At 41.2% G+C, this 19137-nt stretch overlaps 1 protein-coding gene across 2 annotated transcripts in view; it reads left to right on the top strand.

Moving 5' to 3' along the window:
* Positions 1–19137, top strand: part of sgsm3 (small G protein signaling modulator 3) — a 184173-nt gene that overhangs the window by 48711 nt on the left and 116325 nt on the right. For both annotated transcript variants that reach the window (XM_060849368.1, XM_060849367.1), the window contains one exon: positions 13271–13476. In XM_060849368.1, coding sequence (XP_060705351.1) covers positions 13271–13476 — 206 coding nt within the window. The remainder of the gene's footprint in view (positions 1–13270; positions 13477–19137) is intronic.

The following is a 19137-nucleotide window of genomic DNA, read 5'->3' as shown; positions in this document are numbered from 1 at the left end:
GCCTGCTTCCATACTGTAGAAATTTTATTATTCTATTCTTCGGATGAGGCATTTAATTGAGGCAGCACTTGCCTCTGGTGGATGTAAACTATCCTGTGAAGAATGGCAGAGAAGTTATTCCTGGTGTCCTGGCTAGTATTTATTCCTCAATCAACGTCAAAAAGACAGATTATCTGGTCTTGATCACACAGCTCTTTGTGGATTCTTGTTGTGAGGAATTTGACTGCTACATTTACTACACGACAACAGTGCCTCACTTTACACACCCCAGCTGTAAGGTACTTTGGCATGGCAGGTAGTTAGGAAAAGTATTCTATATATGCACATATCTTTTTTTATTAACAACTTCAGTTTCTCCACATAACCAAGTCTGTCATCATTGGTACCATTTTCTTCCTAACGTTTCCAAGGCCTTAATGTCTTTCTCCAAATATAGTGCCAAATATTGAGCATAAGATGAGGTCTAAGTGGTGTTTCATCAAAGGTTTGTTGTAACTAACTTGTTTTTAAGTATTGCTGAGAAAGGACACATTATGTCAAAGCTTTCCATTTTGCTGGTCAGGACAATTCACAAGGATACCAATTTCAAGGAAAAGCCAAATTTACATTGTATGGGAGGAGAGTGCTGATTGTGATTGGTAGAGGCTTTGGTATAAAGAATGCACAAGCTATTGATGATTGGCAATTAACTACTAGGCTTTATTTTGTTTTACTTGTTCTGTACTCTTCCACTTTTAGTCTAGCCAGAAATAAATTTGTAAAGAAGGAAAAGACATTGGGTCTATGGGAAGAGAGTAGGGGAATGGGATTAACTGGATTGCTTTACAACAGAGATCCCAAAGTTCCAATGGGTGGAATAGCTGACACTGAATTAATTCCAACAAGTAGACTATCATTGATCTTTCTACCACATCATCTTAATGACATTAAAAAACATCTAATTTACAACAGTGAAACAGGCTACTTGGCCAGAGAGACTTGGTATTGTCATGGTCTATTTCGGCTTCACCTCACAAAATTCAAGTCTCCTATTCCTTTCCCCCTCATGTAATTCCCTAACTTCTCTTGAAATACACACAAGCACAATTACACTACTTGGTGCTTTGTTTTGCAGTCTCATCATTCTTGACAACAGTCCTGATATGTTTATTGAATTTGTGGTTTATGCTGAAACAGAGTGAAGGGGGAGACAGGGACCCCACTTGTCTTCCATCAGAGTATAGTGGCTCAGACAAAAAAAGTTGTCAAACAATTAATAAAAGTTTAAAAGCATTTAAGTGTAACATTTATAGTCAATGGCCTCAGTTACATTGATTTTTCATCACTATGTTGTTTTTTTTTGTTCATGAGATGTGTGTATCGATGGATGGGCCAGCATTTATTGTCCATCTTACTGGTGTCATTGCCACGCTGCCATATACACCCAAACACTTCTTCCAAAAACACTCCAGAAGTCATAGTCCAAATTTTAAGCAGTTACTGTTGTGGTTCTGTTTGCCGAGCTGGGAATTTGTGTTGCAGATGTTTCGTCCCCTGTCTAGGTGACGTCCTCCTCTGTGGATGAGTGCCATGCCTCTAGGAATTACCTGGCTATTCTCTGTTTTGCTTGTCCTATAATAGTAGTGTTGTCCCAGTGGAATTCATGTTGCTTGTCATCTGCGTGTGTGGCTACTAAGGATAGCTTGTTGTGTCATTTCGTGGCTAGTTGGTGTTCATGGATGCGGATCGTTAGCTGTCTTCCTGTTTATCCTATGTAATGTTTTGTGCAGTCCTTGCATGGGATTTTGTACACTACCATCCACAGATTCAATCAATAAGCACATCGATCTGGACACAATATACCGGCCACTGCAGCGGACAGCTGGAACTGACAACCAGAAGCGGCAGATACAAACCACTACAAATGCCGGAGGATAGATCACAGAAGCACTTCACAGGAGGCTCCCAAGCACTGAGGATGTCACCTAGACAGGGGACGAAATGTCTGCCACACAAATTCCCAGCTCGGCGAACAGAACCACAACAACGAGCACCCGAACTACAAATCTTCTCACAACCTTTAAGCAGTTACATTTATGGCATGAATTTTAAGTATTCAGACTTAGAAAAGTAACAGCACATCAAGTCATACAGCGGTGAATACTGGGTTGCTGATAATGTGGGATTGAAAACAATACAGTGGTTTAGACTTGCACCAATTTCTGTCTAAAACTAAATTTCCACACTTGATCAATACTGCAACCCCCTTCATTTTTTTTTCCGATCAGAAGATGAGAGAAATAATGGTGTGCATGTCCACTGCCGCTTAAGGTAGTGGGGCAAACAGCAAAAGAACAACCCTAGCTTAACTAGCCTCTGTTCATGACTGAAATACTTCCTCCTGGTGAATCTCTGTTGCACTCCCTCCAAAGCAATCACATCCCTTCTCTAGTGTGGTGACCAGAACTACACACAGTATTCCAGTTATGCCCTAACAAAAGTTTTGTACAGCTTCAACATGGTCTCCCTGCTCTTATAATCAGTGCTACATCCAGGCAGACCTCCCACATTCCTCCTTAATGATCCTTTTAAGCTGTCCTGCCACTTTAGGGAATCTGTGGATTGGCAGCTCTCCTCCTTTGAGCTCTCTCGTGCCTTGCCATTCATCGAGTACCGCCTTGCCTTGTATTCCAAAGTGCATCACCACATGTTTATCAGAGTTCACTTCCATTTGTCACTGATCTGTCCATCTGACCAATCCATTAATATTCTTCTGTAACCTAATACCCTCCTTTTCACTTTCAATCACCCAGCTAATTGAAGGTGGCCTGTTCTCTAGTTGGTCCAGAAAACCAATACTGCAGGAATTCCTTCTCGACAGTGTAGGACTAATTTGATTTACCCAGTCTATATGCAGATTAAAGTAACCCAATGATTACAGCAGTTTGTTTACCTCCTACATCTGATTTCCTGATTTACCATCATCATAACTATTTGGTGGACTATATATCACCCTTGTAAATATTTTTTGCACCTTTAGTATTTCTCAATTCTCCCCACTCCGATTCTACATTCTCTAAGCTAATATCTTTGTTTAATATTGTGTTTATATCCTCTAACCAGGAATGTAACTCCACTATCTTTTCCTTTTCGTCTGTCGTTCCTAAATACTGAATGCCCCTGATTCAGTTCCCATCCCTGGTCAACCTGCAGCCATAACTCCGCAATCCCAACTATATCATATCTGTTCGCATCTGTTTGCACGATTAGTTTATTCACATTATTTCAAATGTCCTGCATTGTCAGGCACAAAGCCTTAATGCTTGATTTTTTTAATGTTCCTATCCCATTCCCCTTTTTTTTTTACTGGAGCCTTGTTTGATTCTGGCTGTTGATTTCTCTGCTGATCACTTCTTTTATTCCCCTATGTGCCTTTTGCTCTTGATTCCTCTTCCTCTGACTCCTTGCATAAATTCCCATCTCCCTGCCAGTTTAGTTCAAACCATCCCAACCATTTGGGTAAAAACTCTCGATGCTGCCCAGGTGTAACCTATCCAGTTTGGACTGACCCCATCTCTTCCAGAACTGGTCTTAAAGCACTAGGAATCTGAAACTCTCCCCCTTGCACCATCTCTGAGCCACATGTTCATCCAATACATCCTGCTATTTCTGCTCTGTCTACCAAGTGGCTCTGGTAGGAAGTATGAGATCTCTACCTTTTTAAGATCCTACTTTTCAGCTTCCCAACTCCTATATTCTGCTTTTAGGACCTTATCCTTTATCTGTGTCATTGGTACAGATGTGTACCATGCCCACTGGCTGTTCACCCTCCTCCTTCACCTAGCACCAGGAAGGCAGCTTACCATCACATGCCCTTTCGCCATGTGGTCTGAGCAGGAAAGATCTACATGAATGGCATCATGAACAAGAGGTCAGTTTTTAACCAAGCTATTAACAGACTCATTTGTGAGTAATGAGGTAACAAAGAGATAGCATATCCTGAACAAAGCCAACTCAATATCAGAAGATATTCCACAAGTAAAGAGCAATGAAATTTTCCCAAGTTCATCAGGAAGCTTCACACAGAAGGAGAGATCACAGTGAGTCACAGCCCCAAGATAAATTGAAATCAAGAATCAGGGCCCAGTACAAAGAGTGACATCATAGGTAAACTATACGCTTGTGGGTTGGTAATAGCTACTAATTTGACTATCTATAATAAATTACTTTCAGCTTCAAGGTAAATAGGGGAAATATTTACAGGCTACAAACTATAAAACCAGTAAGAAATTTTTACAAATCAAATAACGGTCTAAGTAATTAAGATAAAGATGCTGGGCTTGGCAGTATGTTGTAAATGTATGATGTTGGAGCTGGTGGACCCCCTTTTCGTTTATAGTGAACATAAGTGTTGGTTACTTAAGGTGACTCTGGCTCAGAGGTGATGAGCTGGAGTCTGTGTTTCAAGAACTGTGTGACACATCATGGAAGGGAAAAGCGATTTGCATGCTGCTTTTCAGAGGTAGTTGCACCCCTTAAATTAACTGTGTCAAATTTGGTCTGTGTGAGACGACGAGCAAGGCAAATAGAGCGATCCAGAAGCTAGTGTTGAAAGAGCCTCAGCCCTTGAGCTTATGTAACAGGTTTGTGATTCTTGCTCCTTGTGTAAATAAGAGAAGGGGCTATAAGGGGATGAGAAAACTGACCATAGTGCTGTGGTGGAGGGAGAAAAGATGAAATGTAATTGTAATCAGGGGTTAGTATAGGGAAGGGAATAGACAATGTTCTCTGTAGCCAGGATCAAAAATCTTGAAGGCTGTGTTATCTATGTGATACCAGCATTCAAGATAACTCATCTGGGCTACAGACAGCCTTGGAGTGATGGCGCAAAGCTAGTCCCTTTTTTCCCCTAAAGGCTGTTCCTTGTCTCAAGGAGACTCCGTCCTTGATTTTTTTTCAGAGGAGCAATAAACCAGGCCTGGCTTCGATCAGTCTGGCTTGGTACAGGGATAAAAAGGATTTTGAGAGCCCTTTTGTTCATGTAGAAACAGATGAGACTTCAGGCTAAAGGGGAGTGGTCAGCTCTCCAGCAGAGCTGAGCAGTTTTAGTTCGATCTAGAACTGATTGGAAGTTCAACAGGGAGCTGTGTGGAATCTCTCTCTCTCTCTCTCTCTCTTTGCCTTTCAACTTTAATCTGAGCATGTGTTTCATTTATACTGGTTTTTAAAGGGAGTTTGCTTATTAAGACTGCAGTGTATATTCGGAACAACATAATTGTGTCTAGTTGGATAGGAGGGTTTTGTAGGGATTCTTTATTTGCCCTTTGTGTTTCATTGTATAATTTTATGAATAAATTTTTGTCTGTTTTAAAAATCTAATAGTCAACCTAGCTAACGTACTCTGGGTAATTTTCACTGTACACTTACCTAAAGAAATTGCAAAGTTTATGGTCTGAGCAGCATGCTTAGGAATGTTTTGTGTGGTCTGACTTCGTCCATAACAGCGGTAGGGAAAAAAACTATAGATATCAACGATGTAGTTAGAAAGAGGAATGTAATCCTGTTGAGGGAACATGAGCAGCTCGAGGTAAATTGAAAAGCAGAGCCAAGAAGGTGGTAATCTCTGATTACTATCTGGGCTGTGATCAAATTGGTATAGGGTCAACTAGACTAAAGATAAACATGACTCAAAGATTGGTGCAGGAGAAATGGGTTTGAAATCGTGGGGCATTGGTGCCTATACTGGGGAAGGAGGGAGCTGTTCCGATGTGACCAGCTGCAGCTGAATCACGCTGGGACCAGACTCTCACAATTAGGGCTGTGGATAGGGCTTTAAAATAAATGGAAGGGGAGTGGGTTCAATTGCATGGAAAAAACGAATGGAGGGCTCAACTGAGTTACTAAAGTTTCCAGAACAAGTAATAGGATAGAGTATTTATCTAACTTCAGGCACAGTAGATGACCAGATGACAATTATGAGAAGGGGACAGTCAATGCAGGACTGAGGGTGATGTACTCCAATCTGTGCAGTACACAAAACAAGGTAAATGAGCTTGTGTAAATTAAAATTGGCGGGTATGATATGAGTATCTCAGGAATGTGGCTGCAAGGGCATTGAGGCTAGGAACTAAATATTCGAGAAAATACTTCTTTATTGAAAGGATTGGCAACTGGGCAGAGAGGACCGCATTGTTGTCTTCATATGAGATGAAAGTAAAATATAGCAAGAAGAGATATAGAATCAGAAGGTGTCAAATTTGTGTGGGCAATTTGATGAATAGCAAAGGATAAAACAGCCTGATGGGAGTTGTGTATGAGCCTCCTAACAGTAGTCAGGATGTGGGGATGAAAATAAATCAGGAGATAGAAAAGGCATATAGGGAAGGTACTATTACAATAAGCATGGGGACTTCAATACGCAGGTGGATTGGGAAAACTAGATGGTTGCGGATCTCAAGCAAAGTAGTCAATGGAACAGCTGTTTTTTCCGGAACAGCTTTTGGTAGAGCCCACTTGGGGACAGACAGTTCTGAAACTTATGATGTGTAATGAGGCAGATTTGGTTAGGGAGGTTTGGGTGAAGGAACACCGAGGGTCAGTGACTATTCTGTTAAAGAATCCACACCGCAGTTTGAGGGCGAGGAGTTGAAGTCAGATGTAATAGCATTGCAATTGAGTAAAGGTAACCACAAAGACATGAGGGTGGAGCTGGCCAGAGTTGATTGGAAGGGGAACTGAGCAGGGAAGACAGTGGAGCAACAATGACATATTTCTGGAGGCAATTCATCCCAAGGAAGAAGCAACATACTAAGGGGTAGATAAGGCAGCCATGGCTGACCAGGGATGGCAGGGACAGTATAAAAGCGAAAGAGGAAGCACGCAATGTGGTGAAAATTAGTGGGAAGCCGGATAATTGGGAAGCTTTTAAAAACCAGCAGATGATAACTAAAAAGCAATGGGGATGGGGGAAAAGGGTGCAAGACCAGATATGAGAGTAAGCAATCTTGTAGTATAAAAGAAGATTGCGAGTTTTTTAGTATCCAAAAGGTTTAAAAAAAAAGGCAAGAGTGTACATTGGACCACTGAAAATTAGGCTGGAGAGGTAGTAATGGGGAAAAAGAAATAGTGGAGGGACTAAAGCAATACTTTGCATCAATTTTCACGGTGGAAGACAGAACTTTGAGAGTCAGTGGGGCAGAGCTGAGCATAGTGGCTATCAATAAGGGGAAGGTGCTGGGGAAGCTGAAGGATCTGAAATTGGAACAGATCGACTGCACCCAGAGTTCTGAAGGAGATAGCTAAGGAGATTGTAGAGGTATTGGTGGTGATCTATCAGGAATCGCGAGAGTTAAGGAGGGTCTCACCAGGCTGGAAAATGGCTAATCTAATATCCCTGTTTAAGAAGGGAGGAAGTAGAAGACAAGCTGGTTGACCGGTTCTCAGTCGTTGGTAAGATGTCAGAGTTCATTACTAAAGATGAGATTGCAGAGTACTTGGCAGTGCATGGTAAAATAGGACAGAGTCAGCACGCTTTGTCAAGGGGTGTCATACTTCACAAATCTTTTGGAAGTCTTTGGTAGATGCAGATACTGTTACAACATTTAAAAGAGCTTTGAATAGGTACATGAATAGGAAAGGTTTAGAGGGATATGGACCAAGTTCAGGCAAGTGGGACTAAACTAGTGGGAAACTTCGACGAGTTTCCATGCTATATGATTCTAAGACTCTAGCAAGGGCAAGTTAGATAAAGGAGAGCCAGTGTTCATGATCGATTTGGATTTCCAGAAGGCCTTTGACAACATGCCACACAGGAGGCTGTTAAATAAGATGAGAGCCCATGGTGATAGGGGCAAGATACTGACAGGGATAAAGAATTGGCTGACTGGTAGAAGGTAGAGAGTGAGAATAGCAGAATCTTTTACAGGATGGCAGCCGGTGGACATCTGCAAGGGCCAGTGTTGCGACCACAACTATTCACATTGTATATTAATGTTCTGGATGAAAGAACCTAAGCTTGCAGATCACAAAGATGGGTGGAGGGGTGGGCAATATTGGGGAGGAAGGATGCAGAAGAACGTGGACAGGCAGAGAGATTGTGCAAAGGAGTGGCAGATGGAATACAGTGGGAAGGTGTGAGGTTACACACTTGGTAGGTGGCATAGACTATCTTCTGAACGGAGAAGGATTTAGAAGTTTGAAGCACAAAGGGACTTGGGAGTCCTATTTCAGGATTCTTTGAAATTAACTTGCAGTTTTGGTTCGCATTTAGGAAGGCAAATGCAATGCACTTTAAGAGAGCTAGAGTACAAGAGCAGAAATGTACTGCTGAAGCTGTGTGAGGCTCAGGGTCATAAGGCATTTGGAATATTGTGAGCAGTTGTGAGTCCAGTATTTGAGGAAGGATGCACATGTATTGGAGGGAGTACAGAGGAGGTTTACAATAATGATCCTTAGGATGAATGGCTTGTCACTGAGGAATGGTCGATGATTGATTCTGGTTTTGTACTCAATGAAGTTTAGAAGGATGAAGGGAGGATTTGACTGAAACTTACAGAACTCTGCGGAGCCTGGATGTAAAGAAGATATTTCCACTAATGGGAGGGACTAGGACAGCCTCAGAATAAAGTGATGACCCTTTACAACTGAAATGAGGAGGAATTCCTTCAGTCAGCGAGTGTGAATCAGTGGGAGTCATTTCTGCAGAGGGCTGAGTAGACCAAGCCACTGAGTGTAGTCAAGTCAATGATTGGGGACAAGGGTGACAGGGAGAAGGCAGGAGAATGTGGTTGAGAGGCATATCAAATGATGGAGCAGACTAGATGGGCCGATTGGCCTAAGTTTTATAGTCTTATCCTGGAGTCTTGTTTGCTGTCACTTTCCACATTTATTGCTCCTCTCCTGTGCAGTAGAACTGATCGTGGTGCCATGAGTTTGGCTGTTGCTGTTTTCCTCCGAGATACCATTCCCCTCCGCACTATCCAAAGCAGTACATCTGTTTTTCTGGGGAATAGTCATATGGGATTCCTACACTGCCTGCCTAGTCATCTTACTCTGCTTAGCGGTCATGCATATCCTTTTGCTTGTGGAGTCTTTGACCACTACTCTACCCATGATTCTCTCAGCTTTGTGGGTGCTCCACAGCTGCTGCTCTATCTCTGAAGCCCAAGTGGAGCTGGAGATACTTTCTGCACACATGCTAGACCCGGGTACTGGAAATGTGTCTGGCCTCCCACATAAAGCAAGAGAAGCACAACACAGCTTTGATTTCCCCTGCGATAACTTAATACTTCCAGAAAATGCAATTTTCACCTTTTGGAAGATGCTTAATAATAAATAGCAGGAATTTCTCTTGGGGCCCATATTTTGTGTTCCTTGTTACTACAGAATATAGCCTTAGAAACTATAAACCACAAAAACATCCTTACAAACTAAGCGACAAAAGTAATATTTACCTGACCTTATCTAGTCGTAAACATTCAGTTGGAACCTCAATTCCTGCAATAAGGTAAGATGACTCTAGTTTTCCTTGTGATGCCACTCTTTTTATTGCACATATATAGATTCATAAAAAGAACTTTAACTACATTCACAGGTTCTAAAATGGTTCTGTACAATCCGTGTATCAAGGAAAAACAAACATTGGAATTTGAAATTCCCTGCATTTGCCAAAACCAAAGGCATTTCTTCCTCTTGGAGGGAAGTATTTATGTTTATTGTGGCAACAAGAGGATCTAATAACTGAACAGACCCTTGTTTCATTTTGTCACAAGCAGGACACCCTTTCAAGATGACTTGACTGTTACGCTAATTGCAAGGGCACTGTCTTCCCAGACTGGTTCAAGGCAATGCTTACTGTGAGGACCCCTTCCAGACTCGTTGCGATGCAATTATGCAATACCTAGACTGCACAGCATTATTTCCTGTCTGATTCTTCCTATTTCTAAATTATTTTACTTTCAATTTAATTATTCTTATGCTGTTTATCTTTGCGTGCTTGAATTCTCTTCAGAATCAAAATCCTGGAACCTCCCTTCCTCACAGCACTGGGTGTAGCTCCACTTAGCCATTCAAAAAAGCATCTTATTGCAACTTCTTCAAGGGCAATAGATGATAGCAATGCCGTAATGTCCATGAATTAACTTTTAAAGATACATCTAGCCTGACAGCTCTGGTAAATCTTGCTGTGAAGATATTAGTTGCAGCTTTTTAGAATGCAACCCAGCCATGTTCTGCCCCAGCACTAGCCCCATTGTCCTCCAAATCTGAAATCATCCTCTTGCTCCACTTTACCACCCACAAGTTAACCTGTTTTATCCCACTTTTCCCGTGGTACTGGAAGTAACGATTCATATGTTGATTCTGATTCTGATTTTTAACTTTCCTAAAGTACAGACTGCAAGACCTCAACCCTTTCCTGTCTGAGTCAATGATTCTGACATCAAATTTCTCCATCAGATGTTCTGGATCTGTTGGTTGTACCCTGATATTAGGCATACATTTCCAAATAACATACCTCAGAGTCTCAGTTATGGTTTTGATTGTACAACTGCACAGAGAGAGCCCCCTTAGGCAGTCCGAAGTGAACTTTTCACGTACGACCAATTAACTTAATTATATAGCTGGGTTAAGGGTGTTGGCTCACCAATGTAACAAAGAACTCATTGCATTTACAAATAACTTGCAGTTTCCTTATATCATCAAAGAAGTGGTTTGCCCTTAAGTAAGCACTGATTGCATCAACAAAGAATTGATAACATTAGCAACGAAATGGTGAACTGCTTGTGTTAACAAAGAACTGAATACATTTTTGATGTAAGTTCACAGTACTTCACAAGCGGTTGACTAATTATTTTGTTACCTTGTTGCTCAGCACTTGTTTCGTCAGCTTAATCCTTTCTATGTTCCCCACCCAGATGTAGATATTTTTAATCAACCTATTCAGATATGCTATGACACACCTCTGGAGCAGGTGGGACTTGAACCTGGACCTCCTGGCCCAGAGGTAGGTACATTACCACAGTACCATAATGTCTAAGCTTTGCTAATGTAGGTTTGTGCTGGCTTGCCAATAAATTTCCCCTCATAGAGGCACTATGCAGGATTCAAGAAAGCAGATCCATGTTCAACATTAAAAATCAATTTGAGAGTATGTGCCACACTCCCAGAATATTGCACTTTTCCTGCCTCTTTTTACCCTGTCCATTTGTGACATGCTTTTGCTCTTTTCAGTTACTCTGAAGTCTCTGCTGCAGAGTGACCACCTCCTGGATGCATTTCAGGAATTTTTAGATTTCCTGTAGGCCACCCAGTGACTTAAGCTGTGCCTAAAGCTCAGATACCCCAAACTTGATTTTAAGCAACTGGAGGTATTTCCTGCGCACACAGTAACTCTGGACACATGAAGCAACTTGGAGTTTCCACATGGAACAGGAGTTGCAGGCGACAGGTATCAGCTGTCCCATCTTTCTCAGTTAATAATCTCATACTTTTGTAAGAACATAAGACTCAGGATTAGGAGTGGCAGGAAGCCACCCTTTGAGCCTGCTCTGCCATTTAATACAGTAATGGCTGATCTCATCATGGTCTCATTACACTTTCCTGTTTATTCTCTGTAACCTTTCAACCTGTTCCTAATAAAAAAAATCATCTCCTTCTCAAATTTACTGAGTGTCTCGGCATCCATCGCAAACTGGGGCAGTGAATTCCACAAATTCCTTTCCCTTTGAGAGAAGTAATTTCTCCTCATCTCTATTTTAAATCTGCTAACCCTTTAAGCAAAACTATGACCTCTCGTTTTAATTGCTCCACAGGAGAAAACATCCTTTCAATGTCTACTTTTTCAATTCCCTATAGCATCTTCTATACCTCAATAAGATCTCCTCTCATTCTTTTAAACTGCAGAATATAGGCCTAAACTGCTCAATCTTTCTTCATAAGACAAACTCCTGCAGTCAATCTAGTGAACCTCCTCTGGGCTGCCTTCAATTTATTTGTGTTTTTTTACTGCTTATTGCAGCAGAATCCTTCTCTGGGACTATTAAAAGCCAACTACTTACCTCTATGGCTTACAGACAGCACACTTGACCCAGGTGTGACTTCTTACATTTGTCTTTTCATACAGGGTTTGAGTTAATAATGCATATTGTAAGCCATAATAGAGTGCTAGAGGAGTATTGGAACTGAGGGTAGGCTTGTTAGAAGACTGCAGCATCCAAAGAATGCTTGCAAACCTTTGAAATGCCTGATGGGTTTGTAATTGAATAATATACATTCTGTTATTTAGGTTTCGTCAAAATGTCAATAATTTTAAGACCATCTGCTGAGTTGAAGCTTTAGAAACCCAGCCAAGTATTCATCATGTTGAAGCTGTTAGGAAGATGTCAAGTTCCATTCACTGAACTGATGTCCATGTCCATTTCAAAGCAGAGTGTCGATTAGTGGGGGGAAGCAGAGGCTTCCTTGAGGCCTTTTCTTTGTCTCAAGTGGTTTTTATTTCACTTTTTTAAAAAAAGCCAGATTGCCAGTCTACTTAAATTGGATAACAAAGAAAAAAGTAGAGGACATTTTCATTTTGATAGCTTTTCTATTATAAAAGTACTGTAATGCACGTGAATAATCGAACAATTTTCGCAAATAAGGGTAAGCTTAATCTTTAATGGGTGATCCCTATAATGAGTCACATCTATGTTACAGTACAGCACCTAATGTTGATATTGAAGGTGACACTTTTCACAACTTTCCTGACTCTCTTCTGCAGCTTTTCCATTTACTTCAGAAACATTTACATCCAAGGTATTTGAACTGGTTTTGTGGGAGAAAATCGCCCCACCCCAATTTAGAATTTTAGAAGTTAACTTCAGTAGGTGCTACTGCTGTGTGGTCAGTATTGCAGTGGAAACTCTACTTTTTTCCAGAAAAACTGGCAATTCTTGTGGCGAAACACATCTCTACATGAAAGTTTGAACCAAGGGTTCCATTTAATAGCAGCTTCGATCATTGTAATGCTGTTGTGATTAGTTAATTTATCATTTTATCTCTTCAGGTCAAAAATTTCCACACCGTATATTTATCAGTAAAGATCTAAGCATCTCTTTGTCCCTCTGCATTGAATTCCCACACTCACCAAATTCTTGTTGGATTGCTTACATGATATTTGCTGATGGTGTGCACTTATTTCACTTTCACAGTGTTTGCTTATTTAAGATCAGTAATTGAAGTGTTTGTGGCACGTTCTGATGCTGTTAACAAGGCTTTGCTCCATGTACTGATGTATTTCTTATATTTTTCACAGATGGAGCTGAACCAAACAGGAGAATTGTCGGAGTCCCACTCCCTGAAGATCCTCAGCAGCGGTTGAGATGGCAGGCACATCTCGAGTTCACGCACAATCACGATGTTGGTGATTTGACATGGGATAAAATTGATGTTGTGTTGCCACGCTCTCAGAAATTGCGATCCCTGGTCCTTGCAGGAATCCCACACTCCCTGAGACCTCAGGTCATTTGCTTGGGTTCTGAGCCCAAGTTTTAATTTCTCTATCTGTTTTTAAAAATATATTCAGATAAGTGTATAATTTATCTTTTACAAATGGTGCTCAGATTTAATTTTTCTGATCTTGCACTCTGGAATATTCAACACTTTTATTGCAGCATTGATGCCACCTTCCAAATAGAACTTGAAAAAAATGTTCCCAGGTTCTGGATGATGTAGGCAAAATAATCTTTTTTTGCTGATTGCTACAGGCCTTGAGAAGTTCTTTAAACTGCTGTCAATCTTGTGCTAAGTCTGTTCCCACTATGGCAAAAGTGAGGACTGCAGATGCTGAAAACCAGAATTTAGATCACAGTGGTGCTGGAAAACACAGCAGGTCAGGCAGCATCCGAGGAGCAGGAAAATCGACGTTTCAGGTAAAAGCCCATCATCAGGAATAGAGGCAGGAAGCTTCCAGGGTGGAGAGATAAATGGGGGTGGTGCGGGTGCTGGGGAGAAGGTAGCAGAGAGTACAATAGGTGAATGGGGGTGGGGATGGAGGTGATAGGTCAGAGGGGAGGGTGGAGCAGATAGTGTTCCCACTGTCAATTGATAAGTAGTTGCAGAATAACTACAGTAGTGATGAAGCAATGGTAATATATCTCAATTCAGAATGGTGAGAGCCAGAAGAAAAATCTGATGTAGCTGGTATTACTGTGGTATGTTGCTATTATCCTTATCCATTGTCATAGTTGCAGCAGAGGTCATTCTATGTAAGCATCAGTTGCTGCAGGGTTCCATGTGTTTGCATCTTGCTGCAGGGTTCCCTGTGTGTGCATCTTGCAATCACCCAGTACAATGGTCTGAATGTTGAATTCAAAATGAGGGTCATCTTTCCTGGATAGCACCACCTCTCTTGATTATTGTGGCTGTATCTATGCAAGTATTAAATAAAAACAAAGACCTGCATATGCTGGAAATCTGACACAAATCCTGAAATAGCTGAACAACACTCAGTAGGTCTGGCAACAGAAATCAAAAGTCAGTGTTTCAGGTCCAGTGACCCTTATTCAGAACAATTTTTGTTTCTATGCAAGTATGTTGCCTGGGCGGCAGTATTTCGTCTATGAAGAGAGAATAGATAAGTTGGAGTTGTTTTCCTTAGAGCAGAGAACATTAAGGGAGTTATCTGATTGAGATGTACAAAATTATGAGGGGTATGTATAGGAAGAAACTATTTCCCTTAGTCAAGGGATCAATAACCAGAGCGTAGATTTAAGGCAGAGGACAGGAGGTTTTAAGAAAGAGTTTTTCTACCCAGAGGATGATGAGTCTCTGGAACTCACTGCCTAAAAGGGCGGTGTAGCTGAGAACCATCATAACATTTAAAAATATTGTATGATCACATGAAGCATCATACTGTGCAAGGTTGCGAGCCAGGTGTTGGAAAAAGTGACTAAAATAGATGGATGCTTGATGACAAGCACAGATGTAATGGGCCAAAGGATATCTTTCTGTGCTGTAAAACTCAGTGACTCTAAGTAAATGTTACATCAGTAACACTTTAGTCTGTAGATGGTAACTAAGCTTTGAAGGATCAGCTCGTAAAGCATTTATCACGGAATATTCAGTCTCTGCCCTACTCTACTTGCTGTGATGTTATACTATTTGTATCACATGCAGTTTGTAAGGTCTTTATTTTGGGGTTATACTTTGTAAGGTCAGTAATAGGCAGCATGTTAGCTCAACGGTTAGCACTGTTGCCTCACAGCACCAGCGACTGTGTGTGTGTGTGTGTGTGTGTGTGTGTGTGTGTGTGTGTGTGTGTGTGTGTGTGTGTGTGTGTGTGTGTGTGTGTGACTTTCATGTTTTCTCTGTGTCTGCATGAGTTTCCTCTCTGGTATCTGATTTCCTCCCACAGCCCCATGTGCAGGATTGACCATGCTAAATTGCCTCAGAGTCCAGGTTGTGCAGGCTAGGGGCGTTAGCTATTGCAAGTGCAGGGTTACAGTGATAGGACGGGGTGGGGGTCTGTTGTTGGATTGCTTTTCAGAGGATCGGTGTAGATTTGACAGGCTGAATGACTCTAACTGCACTGTAGGGATTCTGTGATTCTACTGCAAAGGTTTAGAGAAGAAGGGCCCGAAAATATGTAATATTATTTAATTTTAGGGACAATCTAAGGGTATAATTTAACGAGGTAAGTCATGGAAGGCTAGCTGAAGGCTGTAGTGTGCTTCTTTCTCCTCCATGCTGGAGTTAGAATAGCAACTGGCAAACTGGAGCATCTGTGAGGCTGAGTGTCATGGGTAGTACATACAGAGTGGTGGTCTCTCTGTAGGCTAACACTGTACAGGTAAGGAGAGAATGGATGGCCAACATATAGTGCAGGAATCTCCTGTGGTCATTTCCCTGTAAATTGATAAACAGCTTTATACTGTTGGAGGAAACGGCCTCTGAAAAGAAAGCAGGAACAGCCGTATTCGTTGCTGCACAGTTGGTTTTGCTGCACAGGAGAGGAGGAATATGTGTGAAATGATTATAGTAGAGGGGATTTAATTGTAAGGGGAATGGATAGACACTTCTGTTGCCATAGCAACGTTTCAGGTTGGTATGTTGCCCCTCAAGTGCTAGAGTTAAGGATATCTTGGGCAGCTACAGGACATTATTAATTGGGATGGTGAACAGCAGTGGCTGTGGTACACTTTGGTTTTAAAACAACATCGATTTTTAAGAAGTGATGCGGTCATAAAAATAGAATATAGTGAGTTAGGAAGCAACTTGCACAGTAAGTCATTAAAGCTATTCATCTCAGGATTGTTACCAGTGCCACCTGCTAGTCAGAGTAAAAATAACAGGGTACTTCAAATGAATATGTGGCTGGAGAGGTGATTTGGGGGCTGGAGATTTTCAGGTTTCTGGGACTTTGGGATTAGTTGTGGCATATAGGTGGAAGCATTACAAGCTGAACAGATAGGACTGGAACTGATATCCGAAGGGGAATATTTGTTTGTTCAGTTGGGAAGGGCTTAAGCTAAAATGGCAAGGGGATGAGAGCCTATGCAGGGAGATTGAAACGAGAGAAACAAAGGCACAAACAAATGACAGAATAGAAAATAACAAAAGTGATAAGCAGAGAATTCAAGGGCAAGAATCAAACATAGCCTCAGTGTAAAATAATGCAAATTGGTCTAAGAGCATTAAAAAGTCCAGCCTTAAGACTTTTTGTCCTTAAAGCATGGAGCATTTGCAGTGAAGTGAATGGATTAGTGGTGCAAGTAGATATGAACAAGTGAGATAGATTTGAAATTATGGAGATATGCCTGCAGGGTGACCAGGGATTGAAACTAAATATCAAGGGCTACAATATTTAGTTTTTAGGAAGAAGTGACAAAAATAAAAGGAGGTGTGGTAGCATTTGTTGTTTAAAGAGAAAATGAAGGATGAGGAAGAATATTAGCTGCAGTGAAGTTAAACTGTATGAATAAAGTTTAGAAGCACCAAGGGTAGAAAGCGACAATGGAGGTTATGTATTGATCCCCAAACTGTAGTGGTAATGTTGGGTAAGGTATTATCCAGAAAATTAGAGATGCAAGCAATAGAGGTCAGCTGTAGTGAGTTTATGAGCTTTAATCTGCATGTAGATTGGGCAAAACAATTTGGTACATGCTGTAAAGGAGAAATACCTGGAATAAAACCAACTAGAGAACAGGCCACCCTAGACTGCATTTTGCATAATGAGAAAGGAATAATTGGCATCCTAGCTGTGCGAGGCCCCTTGGAAAGAGTGACCATAATATGATAGTTCAAAAATGCAAATAGCTGGAGAAACTCTGCAGGTCTGGTAGCCACTGTGGAGAGAAGGCAGAATCAACATTTCTGATCCAGTGACCCTTCTTCAGAACTGATTGTAGGTCAGAAAAGGTGGTATGTATGCTGAAGATGGGATGGGGAGCCTTGGGCAAAAGAGTGAATATTAAGTGAAGATTGACCCAAGAGAGCAGACAAGAGGTTGGATGTTAGTGAGACGGAGAGAAGGAAAAGCTGATAATAAGATTCATTTACAGGTGAGAATGGGTTCACTGTGATGCTTGCAGCCCAAATGAAGACTGTGCCAGGGATATGGGGATGAACAAATAACATGGAAGAAGATGTTCAGCTATTGAATTCAATATTGAGTAGTGAAGGCTGCAGGGTTCCCAAGAAGAAAGTGAGATGTTTTTCTTCCAGCTTGCGCTCACTTGAACACTGCAGCAAGACCGAGACACAATTATTGACCTGGGAATGGGTGGTGTAATTGATACATTAGGCAATTGGAAATTTGTGGTCATTTTTGTAGACACAATGTAGGTGTTTCACACAGTCTGCTTTAGTCTTCCCATTGTAGTGACATTTCCAACCTATTTTCACCTACTAATGGTCCCTATTATTGGCTTTTCCTTCTCTCCAGTTTACTATCATCTGTCCCTTTGTCTGTCCAACAGCTATTCTCTGATCCTGAACTCTATCTCCATCTATCGCTGACTGCTTTATCAGCCCCACCCCCAAGCCCTTTCTTCAGCATATAGATCACCTTTTCTAGCGACAGTCAGTTCTGAAGAAGGCTTAGTGGACCCAAAACATTGACACTGCTCTCTCTCTTCAGATACTGCCAGATTTTGCCCTCAATTGTTGTTCTCGTTTTAGATTTCGAGCATCTGTGGTGCTTTTATTTTAATTATATACAATCCTTCATTAGGGTCCTCAGTCTATATAAAGGAAACAACATTTGATGCAGCATGAGCTGGCTGTGATCAATTGAGGAATATTACTTAAAGGGCCAATAATGAATAGACAGTGGCACCATTTAAAGAACGTGTGAATGAACGACAGCAATTGTTCTTTTCTGTTTTGCACGTAAACTAAACGGGGGAAGATAGCACTACATGGGAAAGTAAGGATAGATCCAAAGAAAGGGCATAAAAATTGGCTTCAAAAACAGCAGACCTCAGGACTAGGTGTAGTTTATATTTCAGCAAAGGAGAACAAAGGGATTAAGTGAGGGAAAATAAAAGTATTAAAGTACGTATATGAGGAACACACAAATTGATTGTGAAATCTTCTATAGGTATGTGAAAGAAAGACTCGTGAAGATAAATATAGGTCCTGTGGAGTCAGAAGCAGGCCAAGTTATAATGGGAATCAAGGAGACGGCAGACCAATTAAATAGGCACTGTCTTCAATAAGGAGGACACAAATAAATGCCAAAAATATTGGAGCTTATGGTCGAGTGAAAAGGAGGAACTAAAGGAAACTAGTATTGGTGGGGAAATGGTGTTGGGAAAATTCATGGGATCAAAGATTGATAAATCACCAGAGCTTGATAAGCTACATCCCACAGAACTTGGGGAAATAGGAGTGCAGTTGTGGTCATCTTTTAAGATGTTGTAGACTCTGGGACCGTTCCTATGGATTGAAGGGTAGCTGGCACAACCCTGCTATTGAAAAAAGGAGATAAAGAGAAAACAGGAAACAATAGCCTGACATTGGTGGGACAGCATTGGACAGAGTCAACATGGAGTTACAAAAGGAAAATCATGCTTAACAAATCTACTGGAATTGTTTGAGAACGTAACTCACAGCATTGAAAAGGGGTTTACTTGGTCTTTAAGAGACTCCCGTACAATAAAGTGGCATGTAAAAATGCAT

Source organism: Hemiscyllium ocellatum, chromosome 33, assembly GCF_020745735.1.
Source record: "Hemiscyllium ocellatum isolate sHemOce1 chromosome 33, sHemOce1.pat.X.cur, whole genome shotgun sequence".
NCBI classification, from domain to species: domain Eukaryota; kingdom Metazoa; phylum Chordata; class Chondrichthyes; order Orectolobiformes; family Hemiscylliidae; genus Hemiscyllium; species Hemiscyllium ocellatum.
The sequence above is the reverse complement of the archived record's forward strand: the minus strand, read 5'-3'. Positions and strand labels throughout refer to the sequence as shown.